This window comes from Barbus barbus (assembly GCF_936440315.1).
Source record: "Barbus barbus genome assembly, chromosome: 6".
Lineage (NCBI taxonomy): Eukaryota > Metazoa > Chordata > Actinopteri > Cypriniformes > Cyprinidae > Barbus > Barbus barbus.
Genome location: NC_136734.1, coordinates 2,309,855 through 2,334,337, shown reverse-complemented (window position 1 = coordinate 2,334,337; position 24,483 = coordinate 2,309,855). Strand labels below are relative to the sequence as shown.

Below are 24,483 nucleotides of genomic sequence, written 5' to 3'. Positions count from 1 at the left end.
TGGGGTCTTTCAGGAGTTCAGCTTCCCTGAGACTGAGCTGATGTCAGACACTCACTGACTGACTGACACACACACACACACACACACACACACACACGTCTGTAGCAGTTGCTAGGAAACCAGTGAAAGTTTCAGCCAAGAGAGGATGATAAAATACTAAATTTCCAGCACGAAAGCTTACAAACGAAGTAATATAATATAATGCCCAAAATATCAGTTAGTAATTTGCGTATGACTGAAACACTCGATTAGTTAAAAAAGTTTCGACTGCAACACACTTCATAAACACTGAATGATTAAAACACACTTGATTGCATTTTATATTCTACACACAAAAATTAATAATAATAATAATAATTCTGCTGTTTGGGATGTAAGCTGTGATTGTCACGGTGCACACATGAGGGAGGGACCAGGAACACGCAGACGAGGATATAACTTCAAATAATATACTTTACTAGGACAAGACATCAGGACATATCAGGACATGGCAGGACATGGCAGGACATGGCACACCGGTGTTAACGAGTAGACCAGACAACACGAAACTGAACAGACAGGACTCTAAATACACAGGTAAATCATAGCTAACGAGACAAACACAGCTGAACAGAATGAACTTATAATCACATTAAACAAGGACAGGAAACAAACCAAATAAGGAAACATGAGGCGGGAACACATGACAGACACGACAGAGGACTGACAGTGATGTTTAATCTATTTAATGTATTTTTATTTTTAGACAAAACATGCCAAGCTTATAAGTGGTATTTCATTATTAGTAATATTTTAGTTTTATTGGTATTAGTATTATTATCCTTTTTCATTTTGATTTTAGTTGAAATCTTAGTAATTTTTTTGTGTTTCTGACATTTTAAAAAAATATGTCTCTATTGTTTATATTAACTTTTATTTCAGTTTTACTGTAGTTATTTTACTACGAGTTAAATAAAATTAAAATGAGAGATTTTGACTCGCCCATTAGCTGAAATAAACATTAAAAATATAAAAAAAAACAATAATAATAATAATAAATAAATAAAAACCTTTTTACTTTATTTCAAGAAATTAAATTTTTAAATGGTTTTAATTTTATTTAACTTTAATAACCCTGTTCTGAATAGAATAAATCACTGAATACACATAGACGGATAAAAATGTGAACTAACTAAATATCCATTTCTATCCTATTGCTAAATTATTATTCGAAATAAATATACATTTTAATTATTGTAATGTTTATGTGTTATGCCCTAGCACTGTAGAACTGTAATATATAAAGAATAAATATTAACAACCTTCAAAAATTAGTCAATTTCAGTGTATAAAAATCGTTTTGTAGTGTTTGATCATTATAAAAGTGTCTTTTGGCTTTATTGACTTTACCTCTGTCTCTGCTCAAAGTATAAGATGAAATGAAAGTTTATAAATCGACTGTCTTTACATTTTATATGAGTTATCTCGTGTGATGTCCACAGCTGGCCACTAGATGGCGACAAAACACCGTTAAATATAATGAAACTCGTTTAAAAATAAAAATAGAAATATTGTGAAGAAACATAAATGAACTGAAATAATATCTTATTATAGCGTTTTATAATTATTATAATCTTTCCTGGTGGCAACACTTGTGCAGCAATGAATATATATATATATATATATATATATATGTATATATAAATATAAAATGTATATAAAAGGCCCAAACATAAAATGTACATGATGATTAGAATACTAAAAATGTTAAAACAGCAAAGAAAAATTGCAAAAAAATTTTATTACACTTAGTGCTCTTCATTATTATTTATATACATTATGTGTAATTATTACATTATATTGTTAGCTTTTATTTGTATATTTTAGTTTTAGAAATTTTGTATTCTTTTGTTATTTTATTATTATTTGTTTTGTTTTTAAACCAGCTTCTATTTAGCGTTAATTTTCAGTTTTTGTCATTTTAGTACTTTAAACTTTTCAGTAAGTTTTGCAACATTTCTAATTTATTTTTTAGTTTTAGATTTTCATCTAATATTTATAACTATTTCAATTATCAAAAACAATATTTAATAGACACTAATTGTTGCATGCCTAAATCTTACAGAATTACCTAGCTTAACTTTATACTTAAAGGCCCGTTTCACAGACAGGGCTTAGAGTAGTTCAGACATAGTTCAATTAGGACATTTTTATTAAAGATGCACATTACTGGTGTGAATCTTGAGACAAAACAAAGGCACTGATATATTTTAAGATCAATCAGTGCAATTTTCTTTCAGTTAAAACAGCTTAGAATTACATTTTAGTCTGGGACTAGGCTTAAGCCTTGTCTGTGAAACCAGGGGGAAAATGTGTAAACTGAAATGTTATCAATTTCTCATATGCAAATAGAAGTGAATATCAGTCAAATGTAAAGCATGTAACCCGTTTGTGTTCTCCAGTTTCTGATATTGTGTTACTGTTCTCACAGTTAAACTCTACGAGAAAGCGAGGGGCCTTGAATGTCCTCAAAACAGCTGTGTGTGGGCAGCTTGAGTAAAAACGCTGCATGTTATTCTTGCTTGAACCTGAAACGTTCAGCATGTGTTGACAGTGAGCACAAACCGGAGCGTCTGTCTTCAGATATTCTGCGGTATTTTGTGCTCGAGGCCTGGAAATTCTGTCTGACCGGTTCATCCATGCTCTGTGTTTCCGTGCCTCTGATAGGCTGGAGGGGTTGCAGGAGTCTCTGGCACTCTGGGATTGATTTCTGCCTCCGCTGATGACGACAAACCCACCACAACTCTGAGTATAGATGAGGTAATCTCACAGCATAGCCTAACATCACCTGAAAAACTAAACAAGGCATTTTACATAATCAGATAATCAGATAATCAAATCATATTATTTGATGATAATTGATGCAGTTTTAACACTCTTTGACTCCTATGTGTTCAACAGAACCTGAATGATGTGTATTACCAGCAAGAGTTTAACGTTAAGGAAAAGATGGTCATTTTAATTCGACTCTGTAACACCATTGCTTTGGGAGCTGTCTCTCTACACGACAGCGCAGCAGACGTTCCAGTATGTGGAGCCTGAGAGAGGACAGGTGGAGGAGAGCGTGGCCAAACTGAGGAAACTGGCAGAGCCGTACACCACCTGGTGCCAGGACAACACTCAATCATGTCAAACACACAGCTGGTTTGCAAGCTCGACTGGTTCAGGATGCTCACTCACATATGTTTGGGCTAGTTCTTAAAAGAAAACAGAGGGTTTTAAACATTTGTTAATTTGGGAACCAGACTGGCCAAAAGTGTTGTTTTCTCTATTGATGCAGTAAACTCATGAGCATGCAGTAGATGGTAGATGCAGCTTGTTGGCTTATTTGCTCAGCATGGCTTTTCTATCTCTCCATCTCTTCATTTTAGGACAGAATATGATCTCAATTGTTATTCACACTCTACGGTCATGTACAACTAACTTTAGTTTTCAAGAATAATTAATTCATTTATAACAGCTGGAAACCAGCAATCAGCCAGTATTTCTCACAAAATCATCAGAAAAAATAAATAAATATATTTTTATAATCATTGTCATAGTTTTTTAATTCCTTTCTTTTAATGTTTTTTATTTTATTTTAATATTATAATATTTTATTATAATAAATTTGAAGGAATATGTAGAGTCACAATGCAAAACAAATAAATAAAATAGAATAAATAAATATATATAAATATATAAATTATATATATATATATATATATATATATATATAACTTATTTAAGCAACATTTATAATTTTCTTTCTTTTTTATTTAAGATGATCTAATATTTATATTTCATAAATATTTTTCCGAATATGATTTTGAAGGTTTCAAGAACCACTCATGTGGAAATATGAAGATGTCTTTGTTTTTTCCCAAGCCATTTTCTAATTTTAGTATTATTTATATACTATTATAGTTTAAAATTAGTTTTACATTTATGTATTTTCAGTGTGTGTTTGAATTTGCATTTTAAAAATGTAATTTGTTTTGATTAGTCATTTTATTAGCTTCTTTATTTTTTAAATATTTCAATTTAGTTTGAATTCTCATTCCAGTTTTAGTCATTTTAGCAACTTTGTTTTCAAATTTAAGTAATATTTATATTTCATAAGTATTTTTAAGAATATGTTTTAATAGTTTTAGCTTTAATAGTTTTAGTTAACAATAGCTGTTTTACTGATTTGTTGAAGGAAAACGCTGCTGTCGTAATGTTCTCTTGAGAAGCTTTTAACACACAGCATGAATCTGTCTGATGGTGCAGTGTGTCTGAACAAAGAGAGTCTCCAACCACAACACAAAGTGCAAAAATGATCTGATGCAATATGATAATGATGGAGCGCTGCAGACATAACACTTTACAGCAGCTGTTAGAGCGTTTGACACACTGCCAGTCTCTCTGTCCTACAGCGCTTTGCATGGCATAACCCGCATGAGGAGGCAGGACACACTGACCCACATCTGAAAGCAGAACAGCCTTCAAAATAAAAACCGAGAAGCGAAATTCTGCAGAATTTTATCAAATATGTTAACCTCTGCCTCATACAGTGGTGTGAGTTTGGGAATATTTATTGTATATATATATAAATACACACACATACAGCATATTTTTTGAAAATATGTACATGTATGTCATATAATTTATATCATATATGAATATATTTAATATATAAACATAACATAATTTTCTTAAATATATACATGCATGTCTGTGTATTTATATATTCATAATAAATATACACAGTACACACATTATTTAAGCAAAAACTTTTATTTTGGATGAGATTAATCGTTTGATAGCACTTACATATGTTTGGAGTTTTGCTGGTGCAGATTTAATTTTTTTGTATTTTTTAATTATTATATCATAATTTCATATAAAATATAAAATTGTTTTATATAATAATTTCTCTTTATTTACTAGTTTGCTCAGGTTTTTCACTTTTTGCATATTCTTCAAATTCTGCTCTTTATCAGATATATTCTATTCTACCTTACGTCACATACAGCAGATTATCTGATTGCCAAGATAAAGACTGTTATATCGCTGTCAGTCATGCATTATGGGTTTATGGCCACTGATAAAGATTTGCCAAGGAGGTGCATTTATCAAATATGAAAATATAACCCAGATGCTGTAAAGTACACTAATAAACCTTTGGTCTCTGCAGAAGTTCACAAAGGGTTCAGAGAAATAGTTCAGCCAAAAATGAGATTTTCTGACCCTCATGTCAATGAATCTAAATCAGATATATGGTCTGGATAAAAACATTCCTTTTACTTTCTTAAAGAAATGAAACTTGCATCTTTGAGACAAGAAAGCGTCATGTTTTCCCATGCAGCTCTACACTGAATCTAGGTCTCCGCTCACCATTTAGTGTGTAATTTTGACAGTGATTAAACTAGTGATGCTTATAGATTCTGAAAGTACTTTTTTTTTGTACCGACTCTCAGGGCGTCTATGGGACGAACACAAATGAAACATGCTTTCTTACTGGACTTTTTCAATAAAATGTCATGAATCTTTGTCATCTAGACAGTTATGCCTACTTGAAGAACCCTCCACCTGAGTTTTACCCCAGAGCCGGAGTCATCGGATTTGCCGGGATCCTGGGCCTTTTCAGTGATTCCTTTTGGAGCTTGCATTTACAAAAAAAAACAAAATAATAATTCTTCCCCATTTTTTCGTCTTGTTCTCCATTACAAATATCTAAAAGACATTTACTCAAGATGCAGAATGTCTTGTTTTGTGAACAAGCTTTCATGCTTAAAATAAGAAAAAATATCTGTCGGTGGAATCAGAAAATTGAACTTTTAACAAGATTATTTAACAGGAACTCATTGGCAGATATATTTTCTTGTTTTAAGCAAAAATAATTCATTTCAATACGTTTTTCAGAAAACCAGGCTTAATATCAAAAGTCATCTTACTTCTTAAGTAAATGTGTCTTGAAAATAAGAAAAAAAAGCTAAGTCTCTCCCAAAACTTGAATACTATTTATTTGCTTTATTGCATGCAAACATTCGAAATATCAAGGTCAGTAAGTAAGGACAGTAATTTTTTTTTTTTGCATTTATTTGATCAAACATACAGTAAAATTGTGAAATTATATTACCATTTAAAATCACTTTTTTCTATGTGAATATATTTTAAAATGTAAATGATTCCTGTGATGAAAAACTGAATTTTCAGCATCATTACTCCAGTCTTCAGTGTCACATGATGTGCTGTGCTGCTTCATATTTGAGTGAAAACACTGACACATTTTAGTTTTCAGGAATCTTTGATGAATAGAAAGTTCAAAAGAACAGTGTTATATTTATAACATTATAAATGTCTTTATTGTCACTCTTGATCAGCTTAATGTGTCCTATTGAAAAGAAACTTTTGAACAGGACAGTAGCGTAATTTTTAGTGTTATTTTGTTATTTCAAGGCCCCAGGCTGAAGAAACTGATCTACCCGATCGGTCTAATGGCTGTGTCTGCGTCCATGTATTATCCTCAAGAGGCCGTGACCGTCGCAAAGGTATAGGAGAGTCTGTGTGTCTTGTATGTTTTTGGCTCAAGGGTTGCAAGGTGTTATCGGGCCTGGAAACGAGAGGAGGAAAAGGCGAGGCGAGGTTACGATCTGTAACTTTCCACCAGTTAAAAATAGCAGATGAAACACATTCCTAACAACTCCCAAGGACACAGAGCAAAGCTGCATCAACACTGTGTCTAATATCAACCGTTTGTCTGTTTGGATTGTAACCGATATAGACTTTGCTGTGGAAAGTGGTCTGAATCTCTCGCCTCACACGCGTCCTGCTGAAACGCTGTCAACACACATCAGCTCACAATCTGATCAAAATCTCTCTGAAGGGCCGTTTCAGCGCTGCGTGTCCCCATCCTGTCAGATATGCTGATGGAAATGTCCTGAAAGGCCAGCGGGAGCACTGATTAAAACATAAAACAGCCCAAAATTAGGTTGTTTTCACAATTGGTTTGAACCAAAATTCAAATTCAAGGTGTCAAGGTTAGGCTGGATGGCACAGGACAGTTTGCCCCTGCTGGTAGACACAGGTAACAACACCATCTGGCCCCACCAACACCATCTGGTTGTGCAAAAAGTGCAGAAGGCATGTGACTTAAAACCAAATGGACACGAGCAAGCAGACATTTCAGCACATTGCTGTCTTCAGCACTCGCTTATATAATAACATGGAATAAAAAAATGTTTTTGTAAACTTTTCCAGTCTGTATTGGATTAAAGGATCTCAGTTCTCTGAAATGTCCAGTAGAAATATATAGGCATTCTTAAATCAGAAATTAAAAATGCTTTCTAATACAATATTAAGTATTTTTTCTTAAAAATGTTTGTTTAAAACAGGAAGAAGAAAAAAAATCGGTCAATTCGATCAGAAAAATACATATAATTCAAAGGGAATTTTTTTTTTCATGTTTAAGCATAATTATATATATATATATATATATATATATATATATATATATATATATTAATAATATCATGTATTATGTGCTGCTGATAAGCATAATGCAACAAAAATATTGATTAGTTTTTTTAACTTCATTTTCTTTACTGGCAGTGCATCATATAAGACTAAATTTCCAAACGCTATGAGCAGTTATGTAGCTCACCAATAATACAAGGACATTTAGCCTTAGAAACACACACTGTGTCAAATACATGCACTTCCAGCAATAATATCTAATCTCTCCACACCACAGAACAGGAGACTGGGTGCTTCAGGCTTATGTTGCTGTGAAGAAACTCATCAAGGACAAACTCTTCTCACACAGACTTCTACATTCATGCATTTGCCAAATGCTTTTATCCAAAGCCATTTACACTGCATTCAAGGTTTGCCTTTTTTTGCATTTCCTAGGAATCATGCCCACAGCCTTTACTGTTTGACCTACAGGAAGCATTTAAATTGTGTTTGGAAACTGTCTGAGCACTTTTTGTTTAGTGTTTTAATAGGATCAAGCAGAAAAGAGTTCCAGTGGGGAGACCAAAGCTTCAAACATCATAAACAACAGGGAAACACAGTGCATAAACAACATTAATATAGACAGAACAAACCCTTTTCCCAACTGTACTGCACTAAGATTTTTATTTTCACACATAAAACCTATTAGATTGCAGTAAAATTGCCAGATTACCCTTTTCGGTGAGTGCTACACACTGCAATGCATGTTTTTGAGGCATTTTTGCATTTTTAGTGATCTTTTTGTGAATGAAGGCCTCAAGTTCACACAGGTGTCCAGCAGATGAACCACAGATGTAGAGGAGCACATTAACTAGCAACATTATCCATTTACATTTAGTCATTTAGCAGATGCTTTCATCCAAAGCCACTTACACATGAGGACAATGGAAGCAATCAAAATCAACAAAAGAGCAATGATATGCAAGAGCTATAACAAGTCTCAGTTAGCCTAATGTAGTACACTTAGCAAGGTCTTTTTTTTCAAATTATAATAATAAATAAAAAGAAAATAAATAGATTACAAATTTTTTTTTTTTAAAGAAGACAAGCCGTTAGTAAATGAATAGAGTGCAAGTGTAAAAGGGGCAAGTTCGTTTTTAAAGAATAGAGTTAGAATAGAGAGTGCTACTAATGTAATCCAATTTAATTTGTAATTTAATTGATTTATTAATATTAGTAATATAATTTAATTTGTAATCCAATTTCAAACAAACAGTCCTTTTTGTTAAATGTTTTGTTTTGTTCAAACATTTATTTAAAATAAATGCTACTTGGTTGATTATTTTGTAATGTAATACAGTGACTCAGATATTTTAATATTGTGCATTAAGCACTGCAATTTAATTGGAACGGAATGTGTTTGTTGTAAAATAAAATATTACTTTTACTGTCAATGCATAACAAACATCTTTTTTAAAATATTTTGCTTTAATTGTTTTGTTTTACTGGAAATCTTTAGTTGCATTAGATTGTAAAATATTAAACCAAGTGGCATCTTTAATAAAATTGATTTTAAATGTAAATTTAAATGAATATGTATGATTTACAATATATATTTTATTTAAAATGCCATTTGGTTCAATATTTTGCAATCTAATGCAATGACATAAAGACATGTTTAAGTGTGTTTGTGTGTATGCTTGTTTTACAGATTAAATATGCCCTGTTCACAGCATTCATTGTTTTTTCAGAAGTCCTCATGGCTGTGGTGTTTGTTTACAGGTGCATCGTCACCACTCAGACTGTTTTTCTGACAGTGAGGTTGTGACGTGGAATCACCATCCTTCGCTCAAACTCATGACCTACTTTTGCACTAGCCACTTCCTCTTTCATCTGTCAGTCATCAGACGGGAGTTAGTAGCCTAAATGGAAAGATCTGAACTTCAGCTACTGGGATTGTATTAAAAACACTTTGGTGTACCAAAAATAAATGTGATGGTTGAGTCATTTCTTATTGAAATGATTGCATATTTACATATGCACTTATATCATGCAAATGTCTCCACAGCCAACAGAGCAATTTTGTCTTTACGGTTCCAATACTTATGGAGGGCATTGATATATATATATACACACACACACACAGTGTAGTGTGCAAGGTTTTTTTGAGTTTAACAGGTTACGGTCAGCACAGTTTCTCAGTCTGAACTTCCTCTTCCCATGTGAACACACACACAAAAAAAAAAAAAAAAAAAAAAAAACAGCAACTGCATTAGTAAACCAACCTCTGAACTAGTTTATTATAGATTCAGACGTCTGGTTGTTTCCAAACAGCAGCACGCGATTAAAGCACTTCCTGAATGAGGTTACGATATCACTTACTGGATCTTTCCTCATCTGTTACAAGAAGCCTAAAGTCAGCATGCAAATATTGAAATATTTTAAACCGAAAATCCTGAGGTAATGAACCAAAACATACGTTTTTGTTTTATAGGGGACAGCAGGGTTAACATACGGATCCAACAGAACATTCACTCAGTCTGTTTCTCAGAATATAATCTTTATTTATTGGCTGATACATTGCAGGTGTGATCAACAACAGCTGTAGTCATGATCCTCCTCTGTGGAACGTTTCCTCCCGCACTGGCGTCTACTTGGATGACATCTTGAGTAGGTTGCACTTGTCGATCTCGTACAGACGCCATCCCTCCTCGTGCGAGAGATCAGACGCTCCGCGCCGCTTGTAGAACTCGATGGACGTCGTGTTCCACTCGGCTACGATGAAGTGCATGCCGCTGCATCGAGTCTTCACTGCCGTCTGCAGGGAAAAATCAAGTATGTCACGTCCTCCGATTTGAAAAATTAAATATTTGATAAATTAGTTTCATTGATCTACACACGAGAAGGCAGGCCTAGAATAGAATATTATCATAAAACATTCTCTAAAATTATTTTAAATATCTATTATTGTAAAAAAATAGGTTGTAATGAATTATAAAGTACCTCACTCAGCATCTTCAGTATTTCAGAGCCAATCCCATAACCTGAAAGGAAGCAGCAAAAATAAATAAAATAAAAAGGAATGAATATTCTTATTAAATAATCGAAATTACTATTATTTTAATTAGACTAATAAATTATTTTATGAGAAACACAGTTACTATTATATTTTCCATTTTATAACCAATAATAATGACAAGAATTATCAGTATTATAACAATAATGATTCATATTGCTATTACTATAAATAAAATGTGTGCGTGTATTAAAATCAACATAATTTGTAATAGTAATACATGTATTGTTACTACAATTATTAATTTTATTAAAAAAAAATAATAATAGTATAAGAATTATACCAGTAACTTAATATAAATTGTGTGTGCGTGTATTAAAATCAACACATAATTCTTAATAGTAACACATAATTGTTACTATAATTAGAAAATACTGGCAGGGCTTCACACCTCTGAACTCCTTCATCACATAGAAGTCCTCCAGATAAAGCAGCTTCCCAATCCAGGGGTCATAGGTGAAGTAGTACATGGCAAAGCCAACTACTGTATAACCTGAAGAGGAAGCGATAGATGAGGATGGTTAGCAGGGTTAAAGAGAATGACTGCACTCCGATTCAGCAGCTGCGCATGACGCAAAACCAGATGCTAACACTTCCGTCACAAACCTAGCATTAACAATACTCCAAACATGAGATAAATAGCGGTTTTAAACAAGTTAGCATTGCGGTTTTTGGCTTGCCTTCAACGGACTGTTTATCTTTCGGTACTTCAGCGACGACGCAGTGATAAAACGGATGATCTCCGAAACCGTCCTCGAGCAGCTCTGAAAAACAATAATAATCATATAATCATATACATTCATATATTATACACGGAAGGCATAAGCTTTGGATTTGAAGGCCGAATAACGGTCTGTACCTTTCTCGGTCAGGACGACCTGTTCCTCCATTTCCTCAAACTTCGCAAGTTCCTAGAATTAATTAAATAGCGTAAATTATTTCGCAAACATCAACATGTAAACATAATCAACGAATTGTTGATTTAAAACACTGTCGTGCGCATGCGCAGTAGTCGTGTTTTTACCTTTATGAGTCGCAGTATGTCAGACACGTCCTTGGGCTCGGCTTTCCGTAATATAAAACTGGCCATTTTCTTCTTTTACTCTTCTTCCCTTTTCTTACTAGTCCACGGTATGTGAAAAGTAGCAAGATTTGTTTCTTCATTCGGTTCCAAGGGGACTACCCTCAGCAGAAAGTCTGGGTTTCTCACCCTGTCAGCGAGGAATTACATCAAGTCTAAAGTCGCTGGACGCGCTTTGTCTGAGAACCGAGCTCACGCGCTATTTATAGGCGAGGCGCTGACGTCAGCGACCGGAAGTACGGAGTAGCTCTGACTCACGTCAGTAGATAACCAGCACGAACTAGAACAAAGAAGAAGGGCTGAAGGATATTGTGTCAAAGAAATACGAGACACGGATTCTATCCTTTTATAAATATTTCAGACTTCACACACAACTAGCCTAGTTTTAGCTCGCTCTTTTTTGACTCTTGAGAGAACACAAACCAATGCTAACAAAATATTACAATTAAGTTAATAAATTGATAGTATTAAAATAAGTAGACACTTTAATTTCACTGTTAGAGTAAATAGTTAATTTTTTTATAATTGATTGTATTAATAAATCAATAAATTGTAAATAATAATAATAAATAATTAAAAACAGTACATCAATAAAACTAAATACAAGAAACATAAATAATTAATCATTATGATATTTATAATACAATTTATTAACAGTTACAGTAGTTATAGTCTCGCGTAGCCAGACCTTCTGACTGACGGGCGGCTGTCTTTGGCCAAGGCCCGCCCATGAGGCCTTTTGACTGACATGTCAAACAACCAATCATAGTTCGTTTTGTTTAGCGTCACGTTTCGGGGCGTGGAAATGTCGCCACAATAACAAACCGGTGTGTGAAACTCTCGGACGTATTTTAAAGATTATATGCCGCGAACTTTAAATATTTCACATACTTTTGAAAATCCAGTGTTTAGTTGACCCTGATAAGCGTTCGTCGTCACATTTGTAAACATGATGGATTTATTCTTTCGTGAGGCGGTTTAGCGCCAGGCATCTTTGTTTCCCGGCGGACCGAAAATAAACACGACTCTCGCGTCTCCCGGAAATCCGGTTTAATTCAACCAGTCAGATGACGACTTCGACATTCCTGAAGTGTTTCCAGAAACACCCTAATGTCGTTTCGAACTGAGAATACTTTTTGTGCGCAAAGAAAACAATAGCAACATAATTTATTCAGCAATTCTTTTCCCCGAGTTATCGTCTTCCACCATTTTGGAGGGAACCCCAGAACATAATCAACGTAATCAGCGTTGTTTACGCTCAGCAAAAGCTCACGCTGTCTACTGAACATAAACAGCGCTGATTCTCGTAGCTTCGTAAAATTGCTTGATGTCACACGGACTATTTTACTGATGTCCTTGCTACATTTCTGTGTGTTTATCGTGATAATATCTTTGCTGTCTATTGGAGGGTACAGAGAGCTCTCAGAATGCATCAAAAATATCTTAATTTGTGTTCCGAAGATGAACGAAGGTCTTACGGGTTTGGAACGACATGGGTGAACTAACCCTTTAAGTATACAGTATACATTTGAATGCACAACCATTAGAGGTTTAAATGGAAAAACTGACACAAAAATCTGATGACCATATTGTCTAGCACACTAAATATTTCAAAATTGGTTTAATTTGGAGTTTAATCCCAGATTTTCAGTGTGGTTTTAGACTTTTGGACCATATCAAAGTACAGTAGCATTGTCACATACTAGGTGTGCCCCAATTTGCACACTTATGCACTATTCTATCCTGTTTTTTAGTATGAATAATGTATCACACTGCCCAGATGATGCACTAAAATAACTGGAAAAAGCTATCAGACTCCGATGCTGACAACATGTTGGTATTGATGTCAATGATGATAACATAACCTTATTCATACACTAGACAGCTGAGTACATAGAATAAGTGCATAGTGCGTAAATTGGGACACAGCTACTATCATTATATATATATATTATAGGGACGTTGAACACTGGGAGTTGTTTTCATACAAAAAACAAGAATGCTATTTGACTGCAGCACAAAGAGAAATAAAATCTCCTCTGGGTTACAGCTCGCCCTTAGGGTGTCATAATATCAAGCCAAGACAGGAACAACATATTTCACAGTTTGCACAAAAGCCTCTTGCCATACAAAACTGCTAGCTTGTACTTGTGAATGCAATCATCTGTGTGATTATAGGCCTGCGTTCTGTTAGTTATGATGTTTTCATGCTTTGCTCATTAGGGTTGATGACAGATGGTTAGCTCTGCAGTGTAATCTAGAAAATTAACATCACAGATTTTTACCTCTAACTTAATTTTTAGTTACATGTGATATTATAATTGGCAGCTAGGTTAGTTCACTCAAAAATAAAAAAAATATTCTATAATTTACTCACTTAGTGTGTTTATGCAGAAACAGCCATGGAAACTTTACAAATGTGCGAGATCAAACGCTGTTTATTCACAGGAATAGAGCAGGAGGAAATTGTTTTATATCTAACGTAAATATTGTAGACTTCAAAGGCTAATGCATTGTTGGGGAAAACAGGATATATTAAAATAATATTCCCATATTTATCATTTACATTGAAACAAAGGTGACAATGAGGCTTTGTTTTTTGATTTGGAGATGCTGTTATTGTTACTGAATGGTGCGCTGCATGATGCTATTTTTGTCTGTGTGTCTAAATGTGAAACAGATCTTTGGATGAGCAGCTATTGATAAACACAGCATAATGAAGATTGATGGAAACTATTAGATATTGATTTACAGAAGCAGTAATATCATGCATCAATGCTGTGTGTGCAATTATAGACATTTTAAAGGCAGAGTAATCTCAAATAGCTTAAGAATGTTATTCACCTTGCATTAAAAAGCCATGATCAGTCTAAGAAATTGAATAGCATTTTATGCACCATCTAAATAGAGAATAGATGTGAAAGTGCATACGCATTGTTTAAAGTGCCAAGGTTAGTGGATGTGTGTGATGTTTACTCCCAGAGTATAAATTAGACCTCCAACCCAACCCCCAGTGTGTGTGTGTGTGTGTGTGTGTGTGTGTGTGTGGAAGCAGAATAATAACAATAGTTTTTGAAACATAAAGCATGCTGAATTCCACAAATTGAAAAAAAAAAAATGCATTGCTATTAACAGCGCTTGCATTTTAATGCCTTGTATTTCCAGGACTTGCATTATATTCCTTTCGGTTGCTTAGTTTCTGTAACTTTGTATCATGGCTTGTGTGACGCTGTGCTGTAATACTGGGGTTCCCCTCATATGTCACACTCCAGGATTCCCCAACGACGCCTAACATGCCTCAGTGATATAACTAATACAGTGATATAAGACCTCAGATCTCAGAACACACTTTACTGATGATTATGCATCAGTACATCAGAACATGTATTTTTGATTTTTAGAGAAATATAAAATATGACAACAATCACATATCTCACACAGATATGACAACAATCACATATCTCAGACACTGTCATAGTTTGGGAATATTCAAGCATAATTTAAAATAAATCACAATCACATGAAATCAGATTATTTTTTTTTTAAATAAAACATTTTAGCCGTCGCGAGAGTTTTTTGGCACAGGTCAGCATGACATCAGAACAAGGCGGACATAACTCGGACACTTTTTATTTATTTATTTTAAAATATGTTATTATTTATTTGATTTTCTTGCGACGGCGAGGCGGCTGTGTCGGATTGTGCAGTCGATCTCAGTTGTCACCGGTGGTTTAAAGGTAAAAATGCCCATAAAACTTGTTGGAAAAGACTCATTTCTATCACTGCTGTGAACTGACCACACAGAATATGAAGAAAATCAAAAAAAATAATAATTCAGGAGTCAGCTGTCCACGGTAATCTTTAAGATACCAGCTCAATAACACACTCAGAAAAATATAATCTAATTATCGGTATCGACAGAATCCCAGAAAATATCAAGATATCATTTTTCCTAATTCATGTTATTTAATTTATATAATAATTTATTGATAATAATTGTTAAAATCAATATTATTAACACTTTTGACATCCATTTTCTTTAAAAAAAATGGTTTAAAGGCTGAAATGCGAAGTTTATCATTTTATAAAACTTTTTGTTTTTGTGAAAACTTATTATGCTTTTTACAGTCATTTTACAGTTTAATATGGTACTATAGACATTGCCCTACCCCGCTCATATGGTATTCATTTTATTTGTGCAGGTCTTAAAAAGTCTTAAATTTGAGCTTAAAAATCCTGCAGAAACCCTTACAGCAACATTACAGCACAGCATCACACAAGCCATGATACAAAGTTACAGAAACTAAGCAACCAAGAGGAATATATGTCTTCCTCAGATGCAATGTTATTTCTGTATGTATAATCTCCTTTGTGGTAGAGAAAGCTGCTTACATGTAGGCTACGGGAAACAGCAAAGATGTTGAATTAAACATACACACAATCAGCTTTAAACATACACCCGATAATCAAAACTTTGTGGGTGTGTGTGTGTTTGTTCACTTCTCACTGCTGTGTGTGTGTGTGTGCACTTGGATGGGTTAAATGCAGAACACAAATTCCAAGTTTGGGAAATTCCACGTCACATCCTTTCCATTCCTTTAAAATGAACATTTACTGGACTACAGCAACTTAGAATTTCTTGATTATCCAGATATCATTTTTTAGAAAAATCATGTTCAACTGTGAGTAACATCAGGCTTTTGAGGAATGTTTAATTGTTTATCTCTCAATCATCACTGGATTGCATGTTGATGACATTTTGATCATCAAAACTAAGCATTTAAATATCACCGCACTAAGACATATTAGAGTTATAGAGTGATTTTATGTAAGTATCTGCTAATGAAAAACAAATTTAGGTGTTTTTGGGCATTTAAAAAAAAAATATGTGTTTTCACTATAACAGTCTGATGTATGATATAACATTTGCAAACTTTCTAAAAGATTTTTTAAATATATTTTAAATTAATTACATTTTCTGACTACTATTTCATGACAAGGTTAAGAAACTACAAACTACTATCTCTGAACATGTACAGCATTGTGTATCTCAGCACAAGCATCTCTAGTGTTTATCCGGTTCCAGTTTCAGTCCATGAGGCGGACTGTATTTGTGAATGGGATATAATCAGCACTGACTCATTCACATCCGCTCTCTGCCCGAATTCTTGTCTTAGAGACTTACAGGTTTCCTCTGACGACATGGATATTGAGTAATTTCCAGCACCCTTGACCCAACAAAAGCACTTATGCACTTTTCTTATATCTGGGAAAAAAGGCATAGACCTATTGAAAAAGTTGTAATAAACATCTTAAGGCTTTCGGATGTCTCAGAGGTCACCGGGCAGGAAGGCATTGTTATTTTCACAGCTTTGTGTTTCCTTTAGTCCAGACAAACATACAACTGAAACATTTAAGGAAGAAAACCTGCATCACTGATTACAGTGTTTAATGAAAGAGAACAATTGCAGGAGCAGCACATGCGATAATGAACAGTCCTTTATAAATAAGCATGTAACTCTCATTAGGTTTGGCTCTGTTCACGGGAATGTCTCAGGAATCTCTCAGAGAGCATTGCATCCACTTCACACGCCAACAAACAGCAGATTGCAATACAGCTGGACTGAGCAATGCTTTCAGGACAACTTTAATATTTAATGTTAGACATTTGTTCAAATCCTAAATATGAGCAAACACCTCTAATAAAACAGACAGGGAAAAAAAGTTGTAAATAAATGTTTTAATATGCCTAAAACTATGTGCAAATGTATCAGTCAACATCATTGCTGAGCATTTTCCCCTTAAAACTGCAGTTTACCAAAGAAGTTTACCTCAAAAACGCTTTTTGAAACCGCCCCTATTTCCTATGTCACAAACATTTAACCAATCCCATTAACCTGAGGAGCGGGGACGGGGTTTTCCAGCCACTGGCTGTATGTTTCTATTTACAACCCTTTTGCAGCATTGAGAAATGTAGCCAATCACAGACATATCTGCTGATTTCTTGAACACAATGGCCAATCAGAGATGTTTACACTAGAATCCACTCACCTCACAAAAGTTCAATGCTGGGTTCTGTTTGATCGCGAATCTTCCCATTAAAGGGATAGTTCACCCAAAAATGAAAATGTGATGTTTATCTGCTTACCCCCAGGGCATCCAAGATGTAGGTGACTTTGTTTCTTCAGTACAACACAAACCGTTGCAGTCTGTCAGCCATATAATGGTAGTCAATGGGACCCACGACTTTGAGAGACAAAAAAACATACACAGACAAAACCAAATTAAACCCTGCGGCTTGTGACGATACATTGAGGCCTTAAGAAACGAAACAATCGGTCTGCGCAAGAAACTGAACAGTATTTATATAATGTTTTACCTCCGCAATGTCCAACTGACCTGAGCGCGTTCACAACATCCGGTGTGTGCTCTGGCATAGTAGACGCATCTGAAGAAACAAAGTCACCTACATCTTGGATGCCCTGGGGGTAACTGTTTTTATTCATTTTGAGGAATACGGTATCTGTGTTGGTGCAAGTGAGATGAGTAAATGCATGTTGACATTTATTCTAGAACTACAGTAACATCGTGTTTCCACAGCGCACACAACGCCTCTGCACTTACTCATGATTTCTCCCAACATGGGGACAGGAGAGCTGTCAGTCAATAAATGGGACAATAAAGTAATTAGCATTATTTGAAAAAGTAATTCAGAAATGTTCTTGTATATTAAAAAGTAATGCATTACTTTACTTGTTACTTGAAAAAAGTAATCTGATTAGCTAACTTGCATTGCTTGTATTGCGTTAACTTGTCTTAATTTAGTAAAATTGCTTTGTTGCTAAGTGTGAAATGGGGAAACATTAGATCTCATGTCAAAAGATGAGGAAATAAGAGTAAAAAATCTGTTCAATTTAAACATTTTATTTGAATATTTTCAGTATAATTTAAGATTGAAGTATATAATATGCCACGTCTATATAAATGTCAGTGCATTGCATGATAAGCAGAGAGTCACTGATGCATGAATTATTAAACCACAAAGGAAAAGATGATATCTTAATGTATCTTTTTACTTCAAAACAAGAATATGATCTTTCAAAACTACATATTTTAAGGAAATTACACATCTGAAGATAATAGTGGACTATCAACATTTTAAACTTGTCATAAAAACACAATGACATATAAAGGGGGCAGTCGAATTATGGGTAAGAATTAAAGGTTTTGGACTTCAAAATGATTTTTTCAAAAACAACAGCAATCATAGATTGAATGATTTTCTGCAGTGGGTTTCCTCCTGACGTCCGGTTCACTCCTCATCGGTCATCTTGAGCAGGTTCTGCTTGTCGATCTTGAAGAGCCTCCATCCTTCCTCCAGCGAGAGATCAGACGCTCCGCGCCGCTTGTAGAAGTCGATGGAGGGTTTGTTCCACTCCGCCACGATGAAGTGCATGCTGCTGCACCGAGTCCTGACCGCCGTCTGCAGAAAACCAGTCAATAATTGGAGAAAACTGATTGAGTACAAGATATACTGCCAGGAAGAAGATTAGAGGTGCTGTATAATGCTGGACCATTAACCTGGGACTAATTATTAACTAGTATGGTAAACTTTGAGCTTTGGTACCTTACCCTTGTGAACAAGAAGTACACTTCTACTTGGCATAAAAATTCATAGGAACAAAACGTTGATGTAGAAACAATTTTCACTCTGAGTAAGTTATACAAATAATTGCAAAGGAACAGCAAGTAACATGTTAAATTAAATGTGGATTTTTTTTAAAGGAGAAAGACTGAAATAGTATTTTCTTGTCAAATGCACTCAACAAATCAACTTTGAAAAAAGAAATTCTTAGTGTATATACTTAAAAATACATATTTAGGTGCAAACTAAATGCAATATTTTTGGACACTTAATTGCATGCTATTTACAACTACATTACAATGTATTTTAGTTATATTTAAATTACATCAAATGCAAACTTAAGGGTTTTTGACCCACTTAAGTACATCTTTAAATTTACGGTTAAATAAATTCTACTTTAATATGATTTCTACTTAAGCATGTATGACATGTTTTTAAATAATAATATATATATAATTAAATAATAATTAATAAATGTTATATTGAATAACACACTACAGTTAAAATGATAATAAAGTACTTTTCATGTGCTTTTATGGAAGCCTGTTTCCGCCACTGAATAAAAAATTTAAAAAGGTAATTGCAACTATTTTATTTTTATTTTATAATTGCGTGATATAAACTCACAATTGCTAGAGAAAAGTCAGAATTGCGAGTTTTTATCTCTTTTATGAATTGTAATTCTGACTTTATAACTCGCAATTGCAAGTTTATATCTTATATAATAGTCGCAATAAAATTATCGCAATAATGAGATAAAAAGTCGCTTTTTTTATTTTTTATTCAGTGGCAGAAATGGGCTTCCATAGCTGTAGTGTGTTAATCAACACATTAAAACAAATTAATGTACTTCTTTAGTTTAAAGCATGGAAAAAAATATTTAAATTTTGAATTTTAAAGTGCACTTTAAAGTAAAACTTTTAATTTGACATTATTACAAAGTGCACTTTTTTAAAAGTGTACTTAAGTGAAACACATGAAAGTGTCTCTCTTTAAGTAGGTAGGCATTTATTTTTTTAATATTATATTATCTGCAAGTACTTTAAAAAAAAAAAATATATATATATATACTTATAAGATTTGAAGTACACTACAAGTGCACAATCAATACAATTAAGCACGTTTCTTTTTCACAAGGGTAACTACTGTATGTGATCTGAGCAACATTAGGAACAATTTCCTCATGAGCCAGATAGATGTTATTGATTTTTTGATGTTGCATGAAGAACTTTTAAATGTACCTGACTCAGTTTCTTCAGGATTTCAGACCCAATTCCAAAACCTAATTTTAATAGAAGGAAAAGTGTGTTACATGACGGTGTCTCATAAATTTGATAACACAAATATATAAGATCAGATTCATACCCCGAAACTCCTTCATGACGTAGAAGTCCTCCAAGTAGAGCAGTTTCCCAATCCAGGGGTCATAGGTGAAATAATACATGGCAAAGCCAACGATCACATGACCTGCAAACACACTTCAGTCACTCTATTGTTTCCAGCAAGTCAAAGGCATTTTTCACTGTTGTTTTGCACTTTGCTTTGGTTTGCTGAAATTAATTTCAAGTGAGATTACTGGCATCACAACCCTCGCATACACCACAATCACATCATTCCAGGAGTCACATTTTCAATTAATCCATCATTTCACTTTTATTATGTTGATATGAAAGTTTATACCACACTGCAAAAGTGTTTTCTTACTCACCAATCTTGTCTTGTTTTCCACTACAAATATCCAATCAAGATACAATTACTTGAGAAGCATTATAATATAATATATCATTTCATGTATATTACATAAAAAATATTATTTTATTTTTCTGACTCCAATGGCAGATTTTCCCTTTGTTTTATGCAAAACCTCACTTCATTTTGATGCATTTTTCTTAATATCTCATTTTGCTTCTTGAGTAAACATATCTTGATTTAAAACAAGACAAAAATAGTAAGAAAATAATGTTTGCAGTGCAGCAGAGTAGGTTTGGGAATCAAAACATACTAGAAAGACTTTGAATGTGTCTATAAAATAAACACTGCCGTTGTCATGGCAATTACAAATTTATGTTGTTGCACTGCAAAAAATTATTTATATTTTCTAATCAAATAGAATGATTTTACAATCAAGAGACATTCACTTGAGAAGAAAAAATACTTCTTTATTGTGTTCTGAAAGCAAAAGTCTTAAAATTAAGTGACTTATGAAAAATGTCAGAAAAATAAACTTGTTCCTCTAAATTAGGTTTAAATTAGGTAGGGACTGAATTTTTCTGGCAGATATTTTTAAATTATTTTATTTATAATTTTTTTTACTTTTATTGACATTTGACTTTTTTTTTCTTGGAAGAATGTTTAAAAAAAAATACAAATGTACATTGACTTTTTTATTACCTTTATTATTATTTGATTATAATTTATATATGTTATTATTTTATATTTATATTATTTTAATATTATAATTTAAAAAGAATATATATTCATGTTATACTTTTACATTTACATTATTTTATATAAATTATGTAATTTATCATTTATATTTTTTACTATCATTATTTTATTTTATGCAATTTTTTGTTATTTATAATATTTATATTACTTTTATTGCTATTATTACTTATATTATTTAATCCTTTTCTTATTTTATTTAGAATTTTTATTACTTTTAATGACTGTTATTTGACTATTTGTGATCAGATCATCCACTTGCTGATTAGCAAAAATCAAAGTAAAAAAAATCAAGTAAAAGTATCTTGATTTAAAAAATCGGGGAAAAAAATCATACATGGATGCCTAAATTTAAACTATGCATTAAATCTCATTTTTGGGTGAGCTAGTAGTAATGAACTACATGCACTTCATGTTTACAGACTGTGTAACATGCACCCTGCAATGCAAAGTGTTTCCAAACACAGTTTTGCATCATTATGCACACAAACACTCTTGGTAAATCAAGTGTGGGTGGGAATTCACACTGTCCTGATGTGCTCGCTTCAACCTGATACGGAAACAAAAGCAGAACAGCATGACATACCGTGCCCTGAGTCACAGATCTGCAGCACAGGTTTAGTCTTACCGTCGGCGCTCTGGTGCTGTTTGGGCACCTCAGCCACCATACAGTGATAGAACGGATGATCTCCGAACCCGTCCTCCAGCAGATCTGCAGGAGCAAACGAGCCATTAGAAGAGCGAAACACAAGCTACAAACTCTGAAAACGTCACTGCATTCACCTCTAAATGTGCTTACCTTTCTCAGTAAGAATAACTTGATCTTCCATTTCCTCAAACTTTGCCAGTTCCTATGAAACATGCATATTCAGGTTTAAAAATGATTAAACATCACAACTTTTGAGGTGAAATAAAAATAATCATAATTTTAAAAATTTTAATTTCACAATTATAAAGAGAAGGCGAGTAACACATTGAATTAAACATGACATTTAAGTAGAAATACTTAGACTGAAATACTGTTTTCTTGTAAAATATAATCAAACAATCTTTATTTACTGTATTCTTTTGAAACACTACCATTATTACTTATAAATAATAGCAATGAAAGTCATAATGTAAATATTATAAATAAATAATAGTATTGATTAAATAAATACATCATAATAAACGATAAATAACAATGAAATAGTATAAATATAAAATTAATAAATAATCAAATAATTCTAAAAATAAATAAATAAATTTGGAAAAAAATAATATAAATAAAACTGCAAGTTACACATTTAATTAAAGTAGAAAAATACTCCTATAATCTTCATTGACAAGTTTTAGAAATCATTTTTAGCTGCCTTAAATAGCATCAAACTGAATTTCATACCTTTATGAGTCGCAGTATGTCAGAAACGTCCTTGGGCTCGGCTTTCCGTAATATAAAATTGGCCATTTTCTTCTTTTGCTCTTTTTTCCTTTGCTGACTAGTCCTCTGTATGTGAAACGTAGTAAGATTTGTTTCTTCATCCGCTACTCAGAGGTTCACCCTCAGCTACAGGCTGGAGATCAGCTTTCTCCTGCTTGGAAAGGCATCCAGTGGCTGGTGTGATGAAGCATCCGTTGGGCTCAAAGCTGCCCCGTTTCCTCCTTTTATTGATGCTCAGGAGGGGCAGAAACCTTCAGGCCACGCCCAGAAAACCTGCTGTCCCTCGGGTCCTTCCTGAAAAATAGAGGCCTGTTTGTTCACTCAGAGCAGCATGGGTTAATGTTTATCATTCTGGAAGGATCGTCACTGTTTATGTACCTTTCACACTGCAGATCATGCAAAGGTCATGTCCTGTATACATAAGGATCCTGATCTACCAAATAAGACCTTTGAATTTGCTTATGCAATCTAACAAATTGTGGCCAATGCAATTACAACTGCACAAACAGATTTAATATTTGGCTATTATATTATTCTATAATGCATCTGATGTATACATAATAGCCGATATATACATAATGCACTTTAATGACAGAAAGATAAAAATGTGCACGAAAATAAACATAAATTTGACGTTTATTCAAAATTCACTAAAATTGGAAACAGAAATTCAGCAATACATAACTGATAAGGCTGTCAGCAGATTTTACTAATGACTGCTAATCAAAAAGTGCATTATTAAATCACAAAAAAGTCAAACATCATTCAATTAATATCATAAAAATTATAAAACAATCAAATAAAATGAATAAATTATATAAATAGTAATATAATATAAATACAGAAAAATAAAATGAATAATGAAATAAACAAAACAATTATTATTAATAATTAAAAACGATATAAACAATATATTACAAATACAAAATTGTATTAATAAAATAAAATGATAAATAATATGAATTTAACCTCATATAAATATTAAAATATAATATGAATAAATCAAATAATAAAAAATAAATAATTCTAATATAAATAAATGATTAATAAAAGTCAAAAAAAAGGTTTAAAAGTCATCGTGCATCATGAATATGAATACATCTCTGATGATTGAGGGAAACCTGCCTGTGATTTTATGCATAAACTTCCATGAATCAGGGCACAAATGCATAAGGAAGTTGACTATGGACTGTTTTGCCATGAGTTTGCCTGTGTTGTGTTTTGCCATGATGTGCTCTTGTGTATCGTCAACACAACTCGACTTACAGTCGGTTTGATTAAAACTACAGTTAAAACAAAAATGTAGGACAAAAGTCTAGATAAAGCGCAGCATCCAGATACTTCTCAGAAATGTTCAT

At 33.2% G+C, this 24,483-nt stretch overlaps 3 protein-coding genes across 3 annotated transcripts; 1 reads left to right on the top strand and 2 right to left on the bottom strand.

The window, feature by feature from the left end:
• Positions 1–497: 497 nt before the first annotated feature.
• apooa (apolipoprotein O, a) lies at positions 498–9,384 on the top strand (the record flags this gene model as incomplete). The annotated part of the gene is made up of 6 exons (XM_079419682.1): positions 498–518; positions 2,707–2,799; positions 3,032–3,167; positions 5,563–5,649; positions 6,463–6,554; positions 9,241–9,384. The coding sequence occupies 6 exons, from the start codon at positions 498–500 to the stop codon at positions 9,382–9,384; spliced, it is 573 nt and encodes a 190-aa protein (XP_079275808.1).
• A 348-nt stretch (positions 9,385–9,732) lies between these two features.
• On the bottom strand, positions 9,733–11,843 carry LOC306871003 (diamine acetyltransferase 1-like). The gene is made up of 6 exons (XM_079418643.1): positions 11,559–11,843; positions 11,394–11,445; positions 11,215–11,298; positions 10,926–11,027; positions 10,462–10,502; positions 9,733–10,276 (listed from the first exon to the last, which is right to left on the bottom strand). Exons 1-6 carry the CDS (start codon positions 11,622–11,624, stop codon positions 10,109–10,111), a joined length of 513 nt encoding a protein of 170 aa, XP_079274769.1. The 5' UTR covers positions 11,625–11,843; the 3' UTR covers positions 9,733–10,108.
• A 6,677-nt stretch (positions 11,844–18,520) lies between these two features.
• On the bottom strand, positions 18,521–23,327 carry LOC306871517 (diamine acetyltransferase 1-like). The gene is made up of 6 exons (XM_079419528.1): positions 23,087–23,327; positions 22,505–22,556; positions 22,334–22,417; positions 20,626–20,727; positions 20,502–20,542; positions 18,521–19,098 (listed from the first exon to the last, which is right to left on the bottom strand). The coding sequence occupies exons 1-6, from the start codon at positions 23,150–23,152 to the stop codon at positions 18,928–18,930; spliced, it is 516 nt and encodes a 171-aa protein (XP_079275654.1). The 5' UTR covers positions 23,153–23,327; the 3' UTR covers positions 18,521–18,927.
• Between the last annotated feature and the right edge of the window lie 1,156 nt (positions 23,328–24,483).

What these genes read in the sequence shown, in the direction of transcription:
- LOC306871003 (XM_079418643.1), bottom strand. Translation starts at nt 11,624, where the DNA reads ATGGCCAGTTTTATATTACGGAAAGCCGAGCCCAAGGACGTGTCTGAC. An exon ending in GGTCGTCCTGACCGAGAAAG is followed by an intron (nt 11,299 to 11,393) that starts GTACAGACCGTT and finishes ATTGTTTTTCAG; the next exon opens with AGCTGCTCGAGGACGGTTTC. An exon ending in TGTGATGAAGGAGTTCAGAG is followed by an intron (nt 10,503 to 10,925) that starts GTGTGAAGCCCT and finishes GCTTCCTTTCAG; the next exon opens with GTTATGGGATTGGCTCTGAA.
- LOC306871517 (XM_079419528.1), bottom strand. Translation starts at nt 23,152, where the DNA reads ATGGCCAATTTTATATTACGGAAAGCCGAGCCCAAGGACGTTTCTGAC. An exon ending in AGTTATTCTTACTGAGAAAG is followed by an intron (nt 22,418 to 22,504) that starts GTAAGCACATTT and finishes TTGCTCCTGCAG; the next exon opens with ATCTGCTGGAGGACGGGTTC. An exon ending in ACAGCACCAGAGCGCCGACG is followed by an intron (nt 20,728 to 22,333) that starts GTAAGACTAAAC and finishes GTGTGTTTGCAG; the next exon opens with GTCATGTGATCGTTGGCTTT.